This window comes from Mytilus edulis, chromosome 13 (assembly GCF_963676685.1).
Source record: "Mytilus edulis chromosome 13, xbMytEdul2.2, whole genome shotgun sequence".
NCBI lineage: Eukaryota > Metazoa > Mollusca > Bivalvia > Mytilida > Mytilidae > Mytilus > Mytilus edulis.
This window is the reverse complement of record NC_092356.1, coordinates 74,982,023-75,002,306: the sequence shown is the minus strand read 5'-3', so window position 1 is coordinate 75,002,306 and position 20,284 is coordinate 74,982,023. Positions and strand designations below refer to the sequence as shown.

At 31.0% G+C, this 20,284-nt stretch overlaps 1 protein-coding gene and 1 long non-coding RNA gene across 2 annotated transcripts; both read right to left on the bottom strand.

The window, feature by feature from the left end:
* Positions 1-229: 229 nt before the first annotated feature.
* LOC139502257 (uncharacterized) lies at positions 230-1,679 on the bottom strand. Its single transcript, XR_011658763.1, has 2 exons — positions 1,587-1,679; positions 230-491 (listed from the first exon to the last, which is right to left on the bottom strand). It is a non-coding gene; the product is annotated as an uncharacterized lncRNA (long non-coding RNA).
* Positions 1,680-2,040: 361 nt separating this feature from the next.
* On the bottom strand, positions 2,041-11,209 carry LOC139500570 (uncharacterized). Its single transcript, XM_071289320.1, has 12 exons — positions 11,098-11,209; positions 10,241-10,408; positions 8,256-8,293; positions 7,239-7,380; positions 6,805-6,996; positions 5,954-6,043; positions 5,306-5,557; positions 4,460-4,531; positions 3,813-4,061; positions 2,706-2,822; positions 2,236-2,295; positions 2,041-2,105 (listed from the first exon to the last, which is right to left on the bottom strand). The coding sequence occupies exons 1-12, from the start codon at positions 11,207-11,209 to the stop codon at positions 2,041-2,043; spliced, it is 1,557 nt and encodes a 518-aa protein (XP_071145421.1).
* Between the last annotated feature and the right edge of the window lie 9,075 nt (positions 11,210-20,284).

Sequence of the window (20,284 nt, the reverse complement as noted above, 5' to 3'; positions counted from 1 at the left end):
GACCGTGCAAAACCTTCCTGGGTAGTCAAGGTTCGTTAAAAAAAACCTTGTTGGATATTAAATTGAAAGTAACTCTTACAGAACAGAAACTCATTCAGGTGTTTTTAAGAGAATGTGTGGTTCGTTCGTCAATGTATTGCATCATGTAGTAATCTACTCTTGGCAGATAAGGTAAAGTATATTTTAATGTGTTCTTGACCCGGAATTAATTGAGAACCAAAAAACCTAGTATATTTACATATAAGTTATTTATTCAAAGATATATATTGAACTATATTTTGTCATCATCTGTTTTAAGGTAACACACATTGCCCTATTTATCATTGTACAACACCAACAGTGCGGCATTGCAAAAAAAGCAAAATAGTTTGTACTACAATATACTTTTTTGTATAAACTGTTTTATTTTCACTATGGTCTTGCCAGAGAGTAAAATCTTCGCTCAACATTTTGGACTTATCACACTTCTCCTCTCTTTCTTTTCCTTTGCCCTGAAAATATATATAACTTGTGCCAATTGTAGTACACAATAACACATTGCATAACATTTATCAATAATGTAGTCAAAAAAGCAAAATAGTTTTGACAAATATATTCTACATTTTGGTATGAAACATACTGTTTCAAGTGACTTTATCTTTCAGTTGTTTTACGGAAAAGTGTTACACATGTAGTACACAATAACAATTTCATAACATGTATCAATAGCGTATTTAATTGAATTACATTTAAAAAATATAAAAAAATACAATTGAAGCAAATGTTTACTCTGACACATATACTTCTACATTTTTGCATAAAACATACTTTTTTAAGTTTTTGACTTTATCTTTCAGTTGCTGTACTGAAAATTCGTCCTCCATCCATATGTAAAAGTGCTCACCAGCCATTTTTAAGTTTTGCATTACAAAATTGGCTGACGACCAGGTTGGATTGGAATTGTTATTGTACTTTATAATGTATTTTGATTGTTCATCTGTGAAATGTCCTGAAATTAAATTGAAATGGTAGTCAAGATCATGTATGATATCAACTGTACGCAAGTCAAATTAATATATACAGAAATCACTTCCGCGACATAAAGTACCTACGCCTTATTTTCAGCCTAGTTTTTGTATTGTATTGTATTTGTATTGGCGTTTGCTCTGCTTTCAATATAAATCTATTTGAATTCACACGTCCTGATTATAACCGAAAACTGTTTGTAGATAAATTTGTTTGGTCAATGAGTACACGTAGTAGTGTCAACTCCTGTCTAATGAATAAGTACAGGTTATGACCCGTGTATATAACAAATCTCAAATACACAGTTAGGTGGACGCACACAATTAGGTGAGCGCCTGACAGATTAGGTAACTGGTAATAGGTATTTTTGGTATTAGTGAAGTATAGCAAATTGTATTATGGAGACAACATAAGCGCCTTAGATGGTATTATTTGTAATCAACTCCGTTATTCTATATTAGTAATATATAAAGTTGATTTCTTTGATTCGTCTTTTTTTTTACGTCATGCTCGCTATCAAATTAAAATTTGTCATTTTAGCAGTACAGATGGCTGTTTTTTTTCGTACGTAATATACATACCTTTAGTTTTAAGTTCTGACTTCGATGAACTGGGTTGAGATGGTGTTCTGCTTTGGGTAAACCATTTCTCGCCTTTAACAATCATAGTGTCTGGCAAAAAATAATGATAATTCATTTACTTAGATTTCTTCTTACCTTGTATTGCTCTATCGTAAAAATCCGCTAACGATTGTGATCATTGTGCGACATTTCCATTCATATTGGATCGTGTTTACAAACTTATATTTTTCATTGTTCATTTTTCATTTTTTGAGATGGTTCTGTATGGCAATTTCAAAGTACAGTGCAATTATTTTTAAATGTCTTCAATTAAACATGTTTTGCCACGACAAAATCATGTGTTATATGTTTAATCAAATGTTTTGTAATTCTAAAGTCATCATTTCATTAATTTCCCTTTAGTAAACTTGAATGTCTTTGGTAATATTAAAAAGTTAACGGGGAAAATATGAGATTACAAACCTTCCTTTACAGATTTTTTCTTTTCTGTTTTACAAAGGTTATGTTTGGTCTGCTGAACTACAAAAATAGAACAAAATTTGTTAAAAATTTCAATTTTAAAAACACCATAAGATATTGACAGAATGAATAAATAATAAATGAGTTGCTTACAGAATTTGTACAAAATGCTCTTGTTTGTTTAACTTACCAATGGGTTTGGATGTGTCAGACGGTTCCTTTTCTTGCAATTTCTGTAATTTGTGTGACTCTGTAAAGAAAAATTTGAAAATAGTTATCGGAAATCGTCATTTGCAAATGCAAAGATCAACTATCTGTTTTACTCAATTTATTGCAGTAGAATCTCTTAAATCAATAAATCATGAAATTGTATGCAGTACCTTTTATCCACACGATTGCACTTTATCATTTCATAATGCACGTTTCGGTTTTCTGAACTTTTACATTCTGACCATATAATCGTGTATATATTGTTTGAAAATTTATTAGCTTTTAAAAATATACGTACTTTGCAGTTCTTCAATCACCTGTGTCAAGCTTTTTCCTGAAAAAAAAAATCAGAAAATGTTGGGTTTTTTTTCTACGTTGCTATCTACCCATCACATACAATACAAAACACAAGTCATGCACGTAAAGAGTAGATCAAAAATGTATCCTTACTTTTCGGCTTCCCTTGGGCTGGAAGTATTGGCTCTGGTGGACTGTTCTGTTTTGAAGAAAAGGTATGCTTTGTAGAAGGTGTCACATTTATTGGTTCCACACACAGCATTTCAATCACTGTTGAAAGTAAAGTTTAATAGTTGAATGACATATATAACTTGAAGGTAAAGGTAAAAAGTATAATAAGGAATTACATTTAATATACACACCTTTCTCTCGAACCTGCTCTTCAAAACATACTCTGTCTGTAAAAAAAACGAATATTGACAAACTTATGAATTCTATTCGGTCGTATATGTAACAACGTATTTGATTTAAACGAAAGAAATCTATGTATAACTGAAAAATTATTACACTAGGGTTTTCGATATAACAAACTAGTCAAAACATTTACTAAATTTCATCATCGGATATAGCCACATTTATTCTCAAACTAGTTGTTAGCGTGGTTACGGTTTGTGTTTTTCACATATGTTTTAGGATGGTATTCTAGTAAACCCCTAAATGGGAGATGTTCTTGATTGTCATATGTTGAAGACATAACCCTAACCCGAACCCTAACTCTTATTTTTCAATCATTTTAACTGAGATCTGAAGCGGGCGTATTAGTAACTGCTAGTGTTCCTTTGTTAATTAATGTATTATTTTGCTTAGTTTCTTCTTTTACCTATTCTGACATCCGACTCGAACTTCTTTTTAACTGAGTTTTTACTGTGCGTATTGCTATTTGGATTGGCTAGAGGTTGAGGAAGAGGGTTAAAATCTCTCAAAACACGTTTACTCCGCTGCATATTTATGCATGTTTCAAGTCAGGAGCCTCTGTTTTTTGATAGTCTTGGATATTTTTTTTAAAATTTGTTAATCTTTATGTTTCGGAGTTTTATATGATGCCCTTTTTCAATGAACTAGGACACATTTTCGTTTAATTGGCAAGCTTGTTGCCCAGTGCTGTATTGTTTCGCTTTCGAGACGTCCCATAGTTGGCCTTAGGCTATTATCTGCTCTGTGATCCAGGTTGTTGACTTTATGATACATACGCCGTTTGCTTGGACATTAAGATAGAGTTGAGCAACGAAAGGTAGATAAATATAAAACTATCTATTTCACCTGCTATATCTGTCTTTTTCTGTTCTTTTGTCATTTCTAATTCATCGTTATCAATCTTATCATCCTTAGCTTCCTCTTCATGACCATCCATATGATCACTGCTATCTACGTCATCATCATCATCCCCACTGTGTTTGTGTTTAGTGTTTCCTTGGTAATGCATGTATTGACTATCTTCATCCTCACTTGAGATTGTGTCATCCCTCGGTGTGCTATCTGTTTGCACGCTACTCTCACTTTTAGTATGTGCTGTTTGAAAACATCAGCAATATTATCAAACATGAAAACAGCTTCGATATCAACAACATAAGCAATTATTAAATTATATTATTTATTTCTATAACAACAGTGAATTTCTGAAAAATAGCCTGTTGAGTTGAAGATTCTCTATACAACTGTATATTGACATTTTTTTATTACAGGTCTTTTCCCAGCCGAACGTTCAGAAATTAATTTAATATATAGAAAACATAAGGACCTTGAATGGCATTATTTTTAATAAACGCCATTGTCCTATATTAGTAATATATAAAGTTGATGTTTGTGATTCGTCTTTTTTACGTCATGCCCGCTATCAAATTGAAACTTGTTATTTTAGTAGTATAGATGGCTGTGGCATATGTTTTTTTTTTATGTAACATACATACCCTTAGGTGTAAGCTTTGACCTCGATGAACTGGGTTGAGATGGTGTTCTGTTTTGGGTAAACCATTTTTCGCCTTTAACAATCATAGTGTTTGATCAAAAATAATGATGATTCATTTACAGATTTTTTCTTACCTTGTATTGCACTTGCGTAAACATCTGCTCACGATTGTGATCCTTGTGCGACATTTCCATTCATATTGGAACGTGTTTACAAACTTATTTGTGTTATTGTTAATTTTTAGTTGTATTTTTAAAATCTTTAAATAAGGAATAAATAAATAACGGCTAGTTAGATCAAAAACAACAATCTTGTACAGTTTTTCTTTTATTCTGTCTTGAAATTGTTCTGTATGGCAATTCGAAAGCCTTTTTTAACAGAACAATTATTTTTTAAATGTCTTAAATTAAACATGTTTTGCCACGATTCCTTCAACAAAATCAAGTGTTATATGTTTAATCAAATGTTTTGTAATTCTTAAGTCATCATTACCTTAATTTCCCTTTAGTAAACTTGAAAGTCTTTATAAACAGTAAGTATCGGTAGTTGACGGAGAAAATATAAAATTACAAACCTTAATTTACTGATTTGTTGTATATGTTTCGGAGTTGAATGTGACGCCCTTTTTCACTGAACTAGGACTTATGTTTGTTTAAAGGGCTAGGTTGCCTCTCAGTGCTGTATTTTCTCACTTTGGGGAAGTCAATAGTTTGCCTTGGGCTGTTTTTACTCTTTGGCCGGGTTGTTGAATCATGGATGCATACGCCCTTTTCATTCTCAATTTGCTTAGAAATAACGATAGAGTTAAGCAATGAAAGATAGAAAACTATAATACAATCTATTTTACCTGCTCCACCTGTCTGTTTCTGTTCTTTTTCTGTTTCTACATCATCGTTATCAATAATATCATCCTTAGCTTCCTCATCATGAAAATCCATATGATCACTGCTATCTTCGTCATCATCATCATCATCCTCACTATGTTCGTGCTTAGTGTTTCCTTGGTAATGCATGTATTGACTATCTTCATCCTCATCTGATGTTGTTTCATCCCTCTTTGTGCTGTCTTTTTGTCCGCTGCTTTCACTTTTAGTATTTGCTGTTTGAAAACATCAGCAATATTATCAAACATGAAAACAGCTTCGATATCAACAACATAAGCAATTAATAAATTATATTATTTATTTCTATAACAACAGTGAATATCTGAGAAATAGCCTGGTGAGTTGAAGATTCTCTATACAACTGTATATTGTCATTTTTTTATTACAGGTCTTTTCCCAGCCGAACGTTAAGAAATTAATTTATTGTATAGAAAACATAAGGACCTTGGATGACATTATTTTTAATAAACTCCATTGTCCTATATTAGTAATATATAAAGTTGATGTTTGTGATTCGTCTTTTTTACGTCATGCCCGCTATCAAATTGAAACTTGTTATTTTAGTAGTATAGATGGCTGTGGCATATGTTTTTTCTATGTAACATACATACCTTTAGGTGTAAGCTTTGACTTCGATGAACTGGGTTGAGATGGTGTTCTGCTTTGGGTAAACCATTTTTCACCTTTAACACTCATAGTGTCTGACCAAAAATAAATGATGATTCATTTACAGATGTTTTCTTATCTTGTATTGCACTAACGTAAAAATCTGCTCACGATTGTGATCCTTGTGCGACATTTCCATTCATATTAGAACGTGTTTACAAACTTATTTGTTTTATTGTTAATTTTTGGTTGTATTTTTAAAATCTTTAAGTAAGGAATAAATAAATAACGGCTAGTTAGATCAAAAACAACAATCTTGTACAGTTTTTCTTTTTTTCTGTCTTGAAAAATTGTTCTGTATGGCAATTCGAAAGCTTTTTTTAACAGAACAATTGTTTTTTAAATGTCTTAAATTAAACATGTTTTGCCACGATTCCTTCAACAAAATCATGTGTTATATATTTAATCAACTGTTTTGTAATTCTTAAGTCATCATTACCTTAATTTCCCTTTAGTAAACTTGAAAGTCTTTATAAATAGTAAGTATCGGTAGTTGACGGAGAAAATATAAAATTACAAACCTTAATTTACTGATTTTTTCTATATGTTTCGGAGTTGAATGTGACGCCCTTTTTCACTGAAATAGGACACATGTTTGTTTAAAGGGCTAGGTTGCCTCTCAGTGTTGTATTTTCTCACTTTGGGGAAGTCCAATAGTTTGCCTTCGGCTGTTTTTTACTCTTTGGTCGGGTTTTTGAATCATGGATGCATACGCCCTTTTCATTCTCAATTTGCTTAGAAATAACGATAGAGTTCAGCAATGAAAGATAGAAAACTATAATACAATCTATTTTACCTGCTCCACCTGTCTGTTTCTGTTCTTTTTCTGTTTCTACATCATCGTTATCAATAATATCATCCTTAGCTTCCTCATCATGACCATCCATATGATCACTGCTATCTTCGTCATCATCATCATCCTCCTCTGATGTTGTTTCATCCCCCTGTGTGCTGTCTTTTTGTCCGCTGCTTTCACTTTTAGTAGTTGCTGTTTAAAAACATCAGCAATATCAAACACGAAAACAGCTTCGATATCAACAATATAAGCAATTAACAAATTATATTATTATTTTATATAACAACAGTGAACTTCTGAGCAATAGCCTGTGGAGTGGTAGATTCTCTATATATTTTTATCGACATTTTTATCACAGGTCTATTCATAGCCAAACGTTAAGAAATGAATATAGTTGTGACTGTATTAAGCGATACAAAAAGACAATTATTTACCGTTTATAAGATCTGTAATTATTGCTCTCAATTCCATGTTCCCTTTTGTTACGTCTGCTTTCAATTCACCCGCTTTAAAGTTGTTAAATAATGCTTTCAATTCCATGTTCCCATTTCGTATTTCCGCCTTCAGTTCATCTGTCTGAAAGTAATAAAACTGTGTTTTATTTTTATACTTCATTTTTTTTAATTGAATTATATGTATCTTGTACAAGTGGTAATGTGATTCATAATAACAATAAAACTGGAATTAAGGTTGCATACCTACATTTGTACATGTACATTAAAAGATTATTATTTTTTTTTAAAGAAAAACCATCAGGTGAACAAACAGAACAAAGTGTCAAGCAATACAGATAACAATTTATTGCAGATAGTAGCCGAAGTGTACACATTACTGATTCAGATTTCTGTCCAATCATTATAGATAAAATATTTCTATAATAGTAATCAAAGGTAACAGGATTATAATTCACTACGCCAGACGCGCGTTTCGTCTACATAAGACTCATCAGTGACGCCCATATAAAAACAGTTAAAAGCCAAACAAGTACAAAGTTGAAGAGCATTGAGGTCACAAAATTCAAAATAGTTGTGCCAATACGGCTAAGGTAATCTACTCCTGGGATAAAAAAATCCTTAGTTTTTCGAAAAATGGAAAGTTTCGTAAACGGGAAATTTATAGAAATGACCATATAATTGATATTCATGTCAACACCGAAGTGCTGACTACTGGGCTGGTGATATCCTTGAATAGCATTGAGGTCCCAAAATTCCAAATAGTTTAAACACACTAAGATTGATTATTTTGTTATATACTCAGTACTTATTTTTTATTTCTCACTTCAGTGTATCTGCCTGTAAATGATCCAACTGTCTTATATTTTGTCATTTTATCTTATGTTATATTGTCATGATTAAATTATAGTTTTACATTTGCGTCATGATATCATATGAGTACATACTACTGAATAATTCTTATTATTTTTTACAGATTTATTCTCTCCTTTGACTTACCATTTGATTCATTTGTATTATCATCCAATTATCCATTTCTGAAGAAGAAAAAAACAAGGAATATAAGTGTAAAAAAATAATGTCATAGCTACGATTATTTCAACATGAAACATTTAATACATGTCATAGTTAAAATTCAACTGTAAAATTGGATTTACAGTCGTTCTAATTATTGATTAAGAAAACATATGTATACAAGTCTACGAAAACTGAAAGGCGGACAAACAGACATGTGTGATATTTGCAAATCATTTAATTGTTTTAAGGTTTTGATAATTAAACACTTTCAATCGTTTTGGCGAGAGAAAGCAATAAGAGTACAAATTCGAAATTTCTTAAAATCTTCTGCAGATGCATTGCTGAAGTGTATTTAGTAAATCGCATTCGTTGAAAATGTCTTTTAAAAAAGGCAATGAGTATTTGATTTTTGCATAGTCAACAACTATATTAATGAAAAAATATACATTCGGGGTATTCAATATAGGGTACAAAAATGTCTACATCACAATTAACACTTCTTTCATAGCATTTTGTTTCATGTTTTCCCAAAAGAAATAAAACATTAATTCAAACATTCATTATTTAAGTGTTCAATGATAACAATAGTAGGCATACATGTAGTATAATAGTAGTAGATCATTTGATTTTATACCAATAGTTATTAAGTATAAAGTACGCGTAAAGAAAACAAATAACGACCGTACGAGGGCTTGACCCCCAGTCAGTGCCGTACACTCATCTTCAACTAACAGTTGAAGCGATAATATTCACATAAGAAGGTATGTGTAGCAACAAGAGAAAGAAGGATTTTATTTATGACGTTTTACATTATTTTTGTTTTAAATATATAAATGTATTTCCATGAAATATACCATAAAGTATTACAGTACAGTTTATATTAGATTAAAGGGAATAAAAAGGGGTATATGCAAAATATTATATTTTTTTAAATTTAAAATCGTTATGGAACCGCTGTTAATATCTTTTATAGCAGAACTTCAGTGTTTTACCGAGAAAAAAAAAACATGTATTCAGATTCTTCATTTATTAGCTGTTCAATAAAATGGTAGACATACGAGTAATAAATATTAACTAACCTGATATTGTATAAGAATTCGTGCCGATTGTGTTTACCTCCTCGTGCTATAGTTTTAAACGATTGACCTTCCTCCTTCCATTTATGACGTATTACATTCTTCCTCCTTCCTTTTCTGACGTAAAGGGAAGAAAGAAGGAAGATGTGGAAGGTCAAGTGGAAGGAGAATGGTGTTTGGTAACACAAATAAGGATAAGGAAGGACCAAGGCATGCAGTAACAAGCGGATACATCCTTCCTCCTTTCCCTTTACGCCAGAAAAGGAAAGAAGGGTTTGAAACGTCATAAACGGAAGGAGGAAGGTCGATCATTGAAAACGACAGAGGAATATCAATCGGTACTAATCCTTATTGATATCAGGTCAGTGACGTTTTACTATTCTTATGACTATTATTGTTTTCATTGAACTCTTCAATTATGAATTATTTGAATGAATGTTTTATTTATTTCGGGAAACACAAATAGTTTGCAATAAAAGAGCTTTTCATTGTGATGTATACAGTTTCGTATCATTATACGTATAATTGGACTGTATTCTTTGTTTTCATAAAATGAGTTGTTGACTCTCAATAATCACATAATCATTGCCTTTTTGTTAAAAGACTTTATCAACATAAGTAGCTAACCTAATGTACATCAGCAATGCCTATGCAAAAGAGTGTATGGAATCAGAATTTGTACTATTATTTTTCTCTCGAAAACATGATTAGAGTTTTTAAATTTTGCAAATTATGATCTGGCAAAGATTGATGATTTCTCATAAAGCATTTTTTAGATCTGATAAGTATCAACTTCCTGTGTGTCGATTTTTTAAATTTAAGACTTTTTTACACACGGTAACAAGTGGAAAGATGCGGAATGAGCTCCTTCCTTTTTCTTTTAAAACACACCTGCCTCCTTCCCTTCTCCTTCTTCCTCTTGTAACCACATACCTTTCTCCTTCCTCTTATCACAACACATCTTCCTCCTTCCGCTACTCGCCGCAGAACTTCCGCCTTTCTCTTTGTGCCACACAACTTTATCCTTCCTTTTGATAGGAAACATTCCTCCTCCTTTCCCTTTACGCCAGAAAAGGAAGGAGGAAGAATGTCAAACGTCATGAACGGAAGGAGGAAGGTCTATCATTTAAAACGATAGAGGAAGATCAATCGGTACTAATCCTTATTGATATCAGGTCAGTAACGTTTTACTATTCTTATGACTATTATTGTTTTCATTGAACTCTTCAATAATGAATTATTTGAATAATGTTTTATTTATTTCGGGAAACACAAATAGGTTGCAATAGACGATCTTTTCATTGTGTTGTACAGTTTCTTATCCTTATACGTATAATTGGACTGTATTCTTTTTTTTTTATAAAACGAGTTGTTGACTATCAATAATCACATAGTCATTGCCTCTTTGTTACAAGACGTTATCAACATAAGTAATTAATCTAATGTACATCAACAATGCCTATGCAGAAGAGTGTATGGAATCAGAATTTTTACTATAATTTTTTTCTCTCGAAAACATGATTATAGTTTTTAAATTTTGCAAATTAGGATCTGTCAAAGATTTATGCTTTTTCATAAAGCATTTTTTTAAATCTGATAAGCATCAACTTCCTGTGTGTCGATTTTTTAAATTTAAGACTTTTTTACACACGGTAACAAGTGGAAGGATGCAGAATGAGCTCCTTCCTTTTTCTTTTAAAACACACCTGCCTCCTTCCCTTCTCTTTCTTCCTATTGTAACCCCATACCTTTCTCCTTCCTCTTATCATCACACATCTTCCTCCTTCCGCTTCTCGCCGCAGACCTTCCGCCTTCCTCTTGGTGCCACACAACTTTATCCTTCCTCTTGATAGGATACATCCCTCCTCCTTACCTTTTACGCCAGAAAAGGAAAGAGGAAGAACGTCAAACGTCATAAACGGAAGGAGGAAGGTCGATCATTGAAAACGATAGAGGAAGATCAATCGGTACTAATCCTTATTGATATCAGGTCAGTAACGTTTTACTATTCTTCTGATTATTATTGTTTTCATTGAACTCTTCAATTATGAATTATTTGAATGAATGTTTTATTTATTTCGGGAAACACAAATAGTTTGCAATAAAAGAGCTTTTCATTGTGATGTATACAGTTTCGTATCATTATACGTATAATTGGACTGTATTTTTTGTTTTCATAAAATGAGTTGTTGACTCTCAATAATCACTTGTCATTGCCTTTTTGTTAAAAGACTTTATCAACATAAGTAGTTAACCTAATGTACATCAGCAATGCCTATGCAAAAGAGTGTATGGAATCAGAATTTTTACTATTATTTTTCTCTCGAAAACATGTTTAGAGTTTTTAAATTTTGCAAATTAGGATCTGGCAAAGATTTATGATTTCTTATAAAGCATATTTTAGATCTGATAAGCATCAACTTCCAGTGCGTCGATTTTTTAAATTTAAGACTTGCTTACACACGGTAATTAGTGGAAGGATGCGGAATGAGCTCCTTCATTTTTCTTTTCAAACACACCTGCCTCCTTCCCTTCTCCTTCTTCCTCTTGTCACCACATACCTTTCTCCTTCCTCTTATCACAACACATCTTCCTCCTTCCGCTTCTCGCCGCAGAACTTCCGCTTTCCTCTTTGTGCCACACAACTTTATCCTTCCTTTTGATAGGAAACATTACTCCTTTACCTTTACGCAAGAAAAGGAAGGAGTAAGAATGTCAAACGTCATCAACGGAAGGAGGAAGGTCGATCATTAAAAACGATAGAGGAAGATCAATCGGTACTAATCCTTATTGATATCTGATCAGTAACGTTTTACTATTCGTATGACTATTTTTGTTTTCAATGAACTCTTCAATAATGAATTATTTGAATAATGTTTTATTTATTTCGGGAAACACAAATAGTTTGCAAAAGAAGAGCTTTTCATTGTGTTGTACAGTTTCTTATCCTTATACGTATAATTGGACTGTATTCTTTTTTTTTTATAAAATGAGTTGTTGACTCTCAATAATCACATAGTCATTACCTTTTTGTTAAAAGACGTTATCAACATAAGTAATTTTCGAAAAATTAGGATCTGACAAAGATTTATGATTTCTCATAAAGCATTTTTTAGATCTGATAAGCATCAACTTCCTGTGTGTGGATTTTTAAACTTAAGACTGTTTTACACACGGTAACAAGTGGAAGGATGCGGAATGAGCTCCTTCCTTTTTCTTTTAAAACACACCTTTCTCCTTCCTCTTATCACAACACATCTTCCTCCTTCCGCTTCTCGCCGCAGACCTTCCGCCTTCCTCTTGGTGCCACACAACTTTATCCTTCCTCTTTATAAAATACATTCCTCCTCCTTACCTTTTACGCCAGAAAAGGAAGGAGGAAGAATGTCAAACGTCATAAACGGAAGGAGGAAGGTCGATCATTTAAAACGATAGAGGAAGATCAATCGGTACTAATACTTATTGATAGCAGGTCAGTAACATTTTACTACTCTTATGACTACCATTGTTTCCATTGAACTCTTTAATAATGAATTATTTGAATGAATGCTTTATTTATTTCGGGAAACACAAATAGTTTGCAGTATGAGAGGTTTTCATTGTTATGTATACATTTTCGTATCCTTATTCGTATAATTGGACTGTATTTTTTTTTTATAAAATGAGTTGTTGACTATTAATTATCACATAGTTATTGCCTTTTTGTTAAAAGACGTTATCAACATAAGTAATTAACCTAATGTACATCAGCAATGCATATGCAAAAGAGTATATGGAATCAGAGTTTCTACTTTTATTTTTTTCTCTCGAAAACATGATTAGAGTTTTAAAATCTTGCAAATTTGGATCTTACAAAGATTGATGATTTCATATAAAGCATTTTTTTTCTTATATGCATCAACTTCCTTTTTGCCGATATTTTCAAATTGAAAACTTTTTTACACACGATGAAAATGATATGAAAAGGTCCTTTGGGCCAAAAGGCCCAGGTTAACTTTTGTATTGTCTTTGAAAGATAGGAGTAGTCTGTCCGTTTATACCTTAGTTTGGACATAGTTTAAAAGAAACAAGTTGTTTACCCACCTTGTCCTGTTGACACAAAACGTAAGTTTAAATAGTCGAATGCCTACCCCTTTATCTTCCAGATTCTTAAAATGCCTTACGACAAGACTTTTTTAAATTTGAAAATTTTACATATTTTACATGAAGCATTTATGGAAAGATTGGAACGTGTTCTTAATCTTTCATAAGGCATCGGCCTCCCTAACAACAAGACAGGTTAGCTACTAAATTTATGTTTTAACACTGAAATATAGTTCCCTTTAGTTCTGATGTATGTATTGACTGTGAAAAAATGGATACATTTTTGGAGCAGTTCATTCAAGAATGTATGTCGTTAAAATATTTTGATGTGCAGGCTTTTTTTATTCATTTTGATTAGATTATTGAGATTTGATACAATACTAGTATGATTGACAACTGTCATCCTAAAAGAACAATTAGAGACAAGATGGACCTCTAATTACAATGCCCCACCTTCTAAACTGCCAATTAAATTGACAACATTACTTTTCAACTTCAGTCTTACATAATTATACAGACTCTTCAATATACATCTAATTCTTAATACACAAGTATTTGACCTCATAATTGAATACACAAATGTGTATATTAGATGTTCGATATATAACGAGGATTTATCTATTGCCTATTACTTTTGATCTATACTACATAAAGTGATTCTATAAATTATGTCTGGAAGATAAATGATTGATTAAGGATTAAAAAGATCTTTGAAAAATATAAATACAAATATGATTATTTAGATATATTGGTTGATTGTTGGTTGTTTTACGCCGCATTAGCACAAAACAACCAACAATCAATCTATCAATTTAAATAATCATATTTATATTTATATTTGTTAAAGATCTTGTTAATCTTTAATTATTTAAAAGGTCTTCAAGTAAGGCTTATACTTTACCTAATAAATTTCCAATAATCATCTGTAATTAATCAACAATTTAGGATAGTTCACTTATTTTTTTTTCATCAGTAATTGGCTTGAAACAGATAGTAAAATTTTAAAACTCTTAAATATAACAAACCTTTTTTTCAGTTTATTTCCCATCAAACATTTTTTTAGTCAAATATCTATTCACAAACTTAGGCATTTGAATATTTATTAGAAGTGAATATATATTTTTGCAATCAAGAAAGAATCCACATTTCAATATAACAAGTTTTTTAGTGTGTTTACATTTCCAATGCCCTGTGCTGAAAAATACCCTAAACATAGATTAAAAGGCTCTCTACAACTTTTAATCTTCACTGTCATATCACCTATGTTTCAATGCCCCCAAAAAATGAAAACTTATTTACACCATTTTTGTTGGCACTTTAAAGTTCTTAGCTACAAGTTTATCTGTTGGTCTTTAAAATGTCTTACAAGGATAGTTGGTAAAATTTACTGTTGAATTTTTGATTTGCATTTTTTTTAAAACATGTTCAAAACAGGGAACATTTTTTTCTTAAGGTATCAACTGCAGTTTAAATAAAATTGTGCAAATTAAGAGTTGAATCGCGCTCGTTTTATCTTTATACTGGGAAAGCACTTTTCTTTTTAAAGCAATTGTCAGAAATAGTGCGTTATTAAAGTTCTTGTTTGTACATGCCATACCGATATGAAATTATTCAAACTACTCTTCCAATCTTTCCAGGAGTGATTTCCATCATTTGATGTAGATCTGATATGCATAAACTTCCTGTTAGCCGATATTTTAAAACTCAACCACTGTATCCACAAGGACAATTTTACATAAATATCTTCTTGGTTTCCTTGAACGCGAATGATTGTTTCATATTTGGTTTGGGGTTTGGTGATTTTTGGACATGAAAGGAAATTCTTTGTCAATATTTTATTGACTTCTTTGAAAGGAAATTGCTTACAATTGCGTAAGAACAACTTATGCAGTGATGCACGACGATATATTGTCTTGGTATTGTTGTCACATGTTCTCAAAAATAAATACACTACCAGGAATTTGCATTGCGTTTACATGTACTTTTAATGCCACTAAATATACAGTACTGGTAAAAATATTATCATTCAGTACATATAGCTTTCCAGTACAAATAATCATGTGCATATGTTCAATAATGCTTGGAAATATTTTTTTCGTTACTAAGAACTTCATTCAATTTGCAGTATTGAAAGTTGCAGTCATTTTTAAGTATTAAACATTTTAGTCATTTATCAGTACTGAAATTGTCTGTCATTTTTTAGAATTGAAAATTTCTCTCATTTTCAGTACCAACATTTTTTGTCATTTTTCAGTACTAAAAACCTTTTTTGTCATTTTTAAGTACTTCGATAAAAACTGTCAAATAGTTTTCAAGAATAAGTCAAAAGTATGTGAAACGGAAAAAATACTTTATCGTGACACTATCCGTAAATCGTGCGTCCGGAGGTGTAGATTATGGTGACGAGAAGGACTCTGACAGAAGTTTGACAACTAAACTTTTTGTCTTTGATTCTGACAAACATATTCCTAGACATATGAATCAATGACATTTAACAGGCAAAGCAAACAAATGCTTTATTGTGGTTTTAATCTTGCTGACGACAACTTCAAAAACCCTAACATTGTGATGAAAACTACGAACTGAGAACTGTCAACAGATTAAGGAAACTGCAAATTTTAAGTAAAGAATTACGACTTAAAACAAGGAAGTTTACATTGCATGGTGATCATGAATTTGAATATGGTGTTCGAATGAAGGGCATGTTTATTTCAATACATACCGTTTCACTTAAGCAAATATAAGTTGAGTGTCTGATACAATATTTATTTTTGTAAACCTAATCGTATCCTAAATATTCAATCAAACTACACTTCCTTTTTTCAGAACATGGAATCTTGGATTAAAGCACAATTTGAAGAGTCGGTAGGTATATTTATAAAGAACTAGACCTGTTATTACTAATTACATAGACATTATCTATATGAATTGAGTAACACTGTTATTAATTAAAGTGAACATTATTTGGCTATTCACGTCAATATAATAATTAAGTGTGGAATTAGTATTCCAGTATGAATTGTTGTTTTATTTGTAACTAATTCTATTTGGTTTTTTTCAGAGCCAAGATCTGAAGAATGAAATAAGAGAACAACATATAGGTAGGATTGTTTTCATTGTTGTAACATATGCTTGATCTGGAGAAAATACCGTTTATCTGGACAAAACGATCTGAAATTGGTTTCTATAGGGACGATTTCGATGATTAATTTTAGTGTTAATATATTTTAATAATTGAATGCAGGTTAAGTAATGTACACAAATTGGCATTTACATACTATTACAAGTTTCATTACTATTACTTCGTGACTCCCTTCACAATATAAAAACTACACCATAAGAAGGAGAGTGCACAAAATTTCAAATATTTTATGTGTCTGTCAACATTGCCATGTTTGTGCACTGAATATACAAGGTCTTTTTTATAACCAACATATGCCAAATGAAAAAATAAAGGCCCTACAACGTCGATAGTACCACTTACGTAGTAAGATTAGTCTTTAAAATTAAAAGTTTAATAATTCAACTTTTTTCAAATCCTAATATTTCTAGAACTTCATATAGCAGCTTAAACGCGACTTATGATTGATCTGTTCATCCATCCACCTTTTAACATTTCTGATCGAAGAAATCATTTCTATTTTCTTATTCAGATTTGTTGTCAAAACTTCTTGTGGCATCATACAGACCGAAACGAAAAGAGCTGATATTTCGGTATTAATATTAAGAAATACAGTTGTATGGTGTTATTGATTTTGGCGAATTTTAAAAAAAAAATAAGTTACTTATGTCATTTATCTAAATAAGTTGTGTAAAATATTGAATGTTGCATGGTGTCGTATATAATTGCCTTTTTGATTCATCTTGTTACATGGAATGGGTAAAAACCTAAGAGTACAAGTAAGACCTTCCATATTTCTTTCAGCAACAGTTACAGACCTGAAAATGTTTGTTGAAAGTAAGTTAATTAACATTTAATAATTCTAGAACCAGAGTAATATTGTATGACCTTGATGAAGTTTTAAAAATAATTTTTCTTGCCTTTTATCCAAAACAACAAATATGTAATGTATCTACCAAGAGCTTGAAGATTTAATGACAACAATATAAAGAAATCTAAATGAGAAATATCATAATACTTTCAATTTTAAATGTTTATGAATTGATCGCCACTGAGTAAAACAAATGTTAAATGAGTAAAGTGAAAAATACTATTTTACAATACTTCGGGACACTGAACTAAAACCGATCTAGTTTATACCATTATTTACAATGAGTAAACTTTTATTATATTTCAAACGAAACCAAAACAAGCAAAATTAAGCTGATTGCATGATTTGTCAAATCCTTACAAATAGATAATTAAAGTTTTAAAAGACTAGACGGGATGTAATGCATATCTAAACTTGCTTATTCTAGGAAAACTAACCAAACAGAAGGAAGCAGAAGAAAGAGGTAACAACTAGTTTTTAATAATCTGTAGTCGTATATGTTTTCAAATCAAGACTTATATATAATTCTCGCAATTGAAAAAAATACGTAAATTAATGATGATAAAGAAAAATATTTTTAACAAGTACAATATCGATCTTACCAGAGGAATAATTCAACTCCTCTATTATAGATGAATTATCAATGCATAAATACATAAAAGAAAGGGAATATGTCAAGAACTGTTAATAAATACCAATTTATTAGATTCAGATTCATTGTCCTACAAGTTCATAGTTTCTGTGTACAAATTACCAGAAGCTTTGGAACATACTGTAGCATATTTATACACTCCTTTTTTTCTTTTTCAGAACATAAAGAGGAGGAGATTTCAGGTAGGAAATTTCAAACAAAATGTAAAATAGCTAATGTATCTTCTTTCATACAACAACTAATTTTACAGAGAAATAATATCTGCAAATAAAGGAGTATGTCGCATAACTGTTATGTGGACTTAATTTAAAAAAAAGGAATATAAGTAGGACTCTGGTGTTAAAGAAAAGGCAAAATAATTGCCTTCAATATATCCAAAAGTTAATTGACATTATTCTGTACGTCCTGCAGTCTGTAACGTTATGAAACGCTTTAAGTATTTAAACATGCTAATTTGATATAACTTTTTGTCTTCCTAATGTATCTGATGTGTTTCTCTCTGTGTTAGTTTGTTACTCGGATTTATTTTAACTTAATGGAAATATGACTCTTGAACAGCTGTATTCTTCCGTTGCATTTAATTTGTAGTTTTACAAGGTTTTTACCTGCAACAGAGTTAAGCACACTTATGTTCATACAAAAGATTTTAAAATCTGACGTGACTAATAACATTGCAAAAAATGAATAATATTTAACAATTTAAATAATGATCATGCATATCAAATCATTCATTTTCAAGTATTTGACATTCTAAGCGGTAACCTTTTCTTGTACTTTGAAATGGCAAATTTTTCATTTTTAATACCGTACTTTGTCTTTCATATTACTGCTATTATTTATTCTTTCGTATTGAACCGTAACCATTTGTAACAATTAATGTCGGTAACAAAGAGTATACTTAATGCATAAAATGCAAAAAAAAATTACAGTGAGCCCAACGAAACTTTCATCTTCTAAGAGTTGATATTCGAGGAGAATGACTTTTCTGGTACCTTCAAATGGCATTGTTTCCATGAGTTATTCCGTACTGTAGGCCTTATATAACTACTGTAATTAGCTATGTCATATTTAACTGTAAACGTTTCATGTCATAAACAATTAATATAGTAAATGCAAAATTATTCATTGGAAGATGGAGAAGTAAAGACATCAGAGAATATGGATGGTAAGGACTTTAGAAGTCAAGTAGTTATTGCTTCCATTTTATCATCATTGGCATCGGTGATGTTTTGATTTTTAACTTTTACCAAGTTGAAAAGTAAAATGACAAGCACGCCAATGTGTTAAATAATGGCGAAATCAGAGAGAGAATTTAATTCATTTGTTATAGACATCTGATTCTTTTTTTGTATCAATGCCTAAAGGCAAAGAATAAGGGGAATCTGACGTGAACTGTTGATACATTGTTTCATGTACCAATTTATTTACATCAGATAAAAGTGTACAAAGAGTGACATGGTTTCATTGTACAAATTTGTCGGAGTTTTTGAACATAATGGTTGAGCAATACTAAGTAATATAATTTTCTTTTTCTTCAGAAAATGAAGAGCCGGAACTGCAAGGTAAGAAATGTTAACCAAAATGTGAGGTAGTAAATGTATCTTCATTTACAATATTCCAATACTTAGATGAAGAATAATATAAAGAATAATACTTGCGACTATAGGAGTATGTATGATAAGGGTGGTTTTGGACATAGCCAAAATGGATAATTATAATATTAGTCTTTTAAGTAAAAGCAAAATTATTACCTTTGAAACTTCCAAAAGAAATAAGTAAACTGATTCGGTATAGATGTATATCAATTAAGATGGGAAATTAAATTGGTTGTCAAATTTCATTATTTATTGCCTCACATCTCATTGATAATTAACAGTTACATTTGAACATCAGTAGTCCACATATGGTCAAGAAAACATGAAAAACAATATGAATGAATCAACAGTCATAAAATTCAAATTTCAAATTTCCATGCACTATTCAAGGTTTTTTCATTTTTATACTTCAGATTGTAAAAATGAGGCGACCACTTTTATTGAATAACATTTAATGCTGTTTTAAATACAATATGACATTTTAAGATGAGCCACCTATAACATAAGATATACAATTGGTAACAGCTTTACATAGTTTTAATTGCTACTTTATTTCTGATTAGCATTAAAATTTTCATATATTAGTGGTTAGGGTTAGTTTGATTTCCTATGT

Excerpts from the sequence above, each read along its gene's own strand:
- LOC139500570 (XM_071289320.1), bottom strand. The coding sequence starts at position 11,209 with ATGTATCCTATCAAGAGGAAGGATAAAGTTGTGTGGCACCAAGAGGAA. Across the intron at positions 5,558-5,953 it reads GTCAAAGCTTACACCTAAAG|CAAATACTAAAAGTGAAAGC; the intron begins GTATGTATGTTA and ends GTTTTCAAACAG. Across the intron at positions 2,823-3,812 it reads GAAAAAGACAGATATAGCAG|TGATTGAAATGCTGTGTGTG; the intron begins GTGAAATAGATA and ends TACTTTCAACAG.